At 24.4% G+C, this 1,559-nt stretch overlaps 1 protein-coding gene across 1 annotated transcript in view; it reads left to right on the top strand.

The window, feature by feature from the left end:
• Positions 1-1,559, top strand: part of LOC108572277 (gamma-tubulin complex component 5-like) — a 5,048-nt gene that overhangs the window by 2,517 nt on the left and 972 nt on the right. The window contains exons 8-13 of the mRNA XM_017934477.1: positions 7-167; positions 258-546; positions 617-817; positions 906-988; positions 1,086-1,245; positions 1,481-1,521. Of these exons, the coding sequence (XP_017789966.1) occupies positions 7-167; positions 258-546; positions 617-817; positions 906-988; positions 1,086-1,245; positions 1,481-1,521 (935 nt within the window). The remainder of the gene's footprint in view (positions 1-6; positions 168-257; positions 547-616; positions 818-905; positions 989-1,085; positions 1,246-1,480; positions 1,522-1,559) is intronic.

Here is a 1,559-nt window from a genome sequence, read left to right as displayed (position 1 = left end):
TTTTAGCGGAAATTTTATTTTCGCGATATAATGGTGCCAGCAAATTAGTCAAAAATATCATGTCAGAAGAATATAAATTAGAATCGCACTTAACATTAATGCGATCAGTTTATATGATGGAAGCAGGTCATATCATGAACAAATTTTATCAAAGATTGTTTTATGAGGTAATTCGTATAAAGTATTATGTAAATGATGTGACATTTTTTAAATTACTAAACTTTTATTGTATATATTTCATATTAAATTTTGTTTAGATTGAAACTAATCAATTGTGGAACAATTCATACTTTTTATCATGTATACTTGAAGAAATCCTTTCTCAGTGGTGGTCAGATTTAAGTTCTCGTTGGTCTATTACAGTTTCTAATACTCATACAGATCAAGTATTACTAGCTATAGATAATATAACGTTACATTATACAATAGGTTGGCCTATAAATATAATATTAAATGAAAAAACTTTCATAAAGTATAATGAAATATTTAGGTTTCAATTAAAATTAAAATGGGCTTTATGGACATTGAATAATTTGCGATTTAGTGGTGAGAAAAAATATTTAAAAACTGTTAACTATTTTTAATGGAATATTATAAGCAATGCTATTCTTTATAGATTTGGAAGGTTCAAAATCAATATATGAAAGAAATAAATTAGAACAATTTCATATAAGACGGATTGAAAGTTTAAGGTTTTGTTTATTACATGCAATTAGTTCAATAAATGCATATTTATCAGGTCAAGTAGTGCAAAATTTAAGTCTTGTATTAGAAAAATCTTTAGAACAAGTTGACAGTCTTGATGCGATTATATCAGGTAAAATTATAATGCACAATATTGATATTTTGACATATATACACATGAATAAATACTTAATTACTTTTTTTTACATTGATGATTACAGTTCATAATGAATATTTAAAAAAAGTTTATGAACACTGTTTGTTAACAACTGAATATGAAGACTTAATGGTAACTATAAATAACGTATGTATATATAATAAACATTATTATTTAATGCAATCTATAAAAATTAACTAATATTGTATTTCATTGATACATAATTTATATGCACTCTTTTTAGTTAATTGAAATGTGTAGTCACATTCGAGTTCGTTGGAATTATAAAAAATTAATATTTGCCAGTGAAGAATTAGATGTGTTGGAAAGCAGCTACAATAAATATCACACATACCTTGCTTTAGCCTTGCATAATGCAGTTCAGAATAAAGATGCAAATTACTGTAAGTCTGAAGTTCCATTGACAGCATTATAAGATACATGATATATTGACCTTCTTAAATTTAATACAACTATTTCAGTAATGCAAAAATAAATTATAATATTGCTATAAATGTTTTATTATAGTACCTTATAAAGAATTTTGATAACTGCTATTAACAGTTCTAAAAATTTATACAATAGCATACTAATTTATATTATCATTTAATATTTTTTTTTAAATTGCTTTGTTCACAGTGACTGGCTTAAGCTCAGCATTTAACTGCAGTATGTCATATGTTTAATACTGACAAGTTTCCAAATTTTTTTTATTTAA

This window comes from Habropoda laboriosa, unplaced genomic scaffold, assembly GCF_001263275.1.
Source record: "Habropoda laboriosa isolate 0110345459 unplaced genomic scaffold, ASM126327v1 scaffold65, whole genome shotgun sequence".
In the NCBI taxonomy this organism is placed as follows: Eukaryota; Metazoa; Arthropoda; class Insecta; order Hymenoptera; family Apidae; genus Habropoda; species Habropoda laboriosa.
The sequence above is the reverse complement of the archived record's forward strand: the minus strand, read 5'-3'. Positions and strand labels throughout refer to the sequence as shown.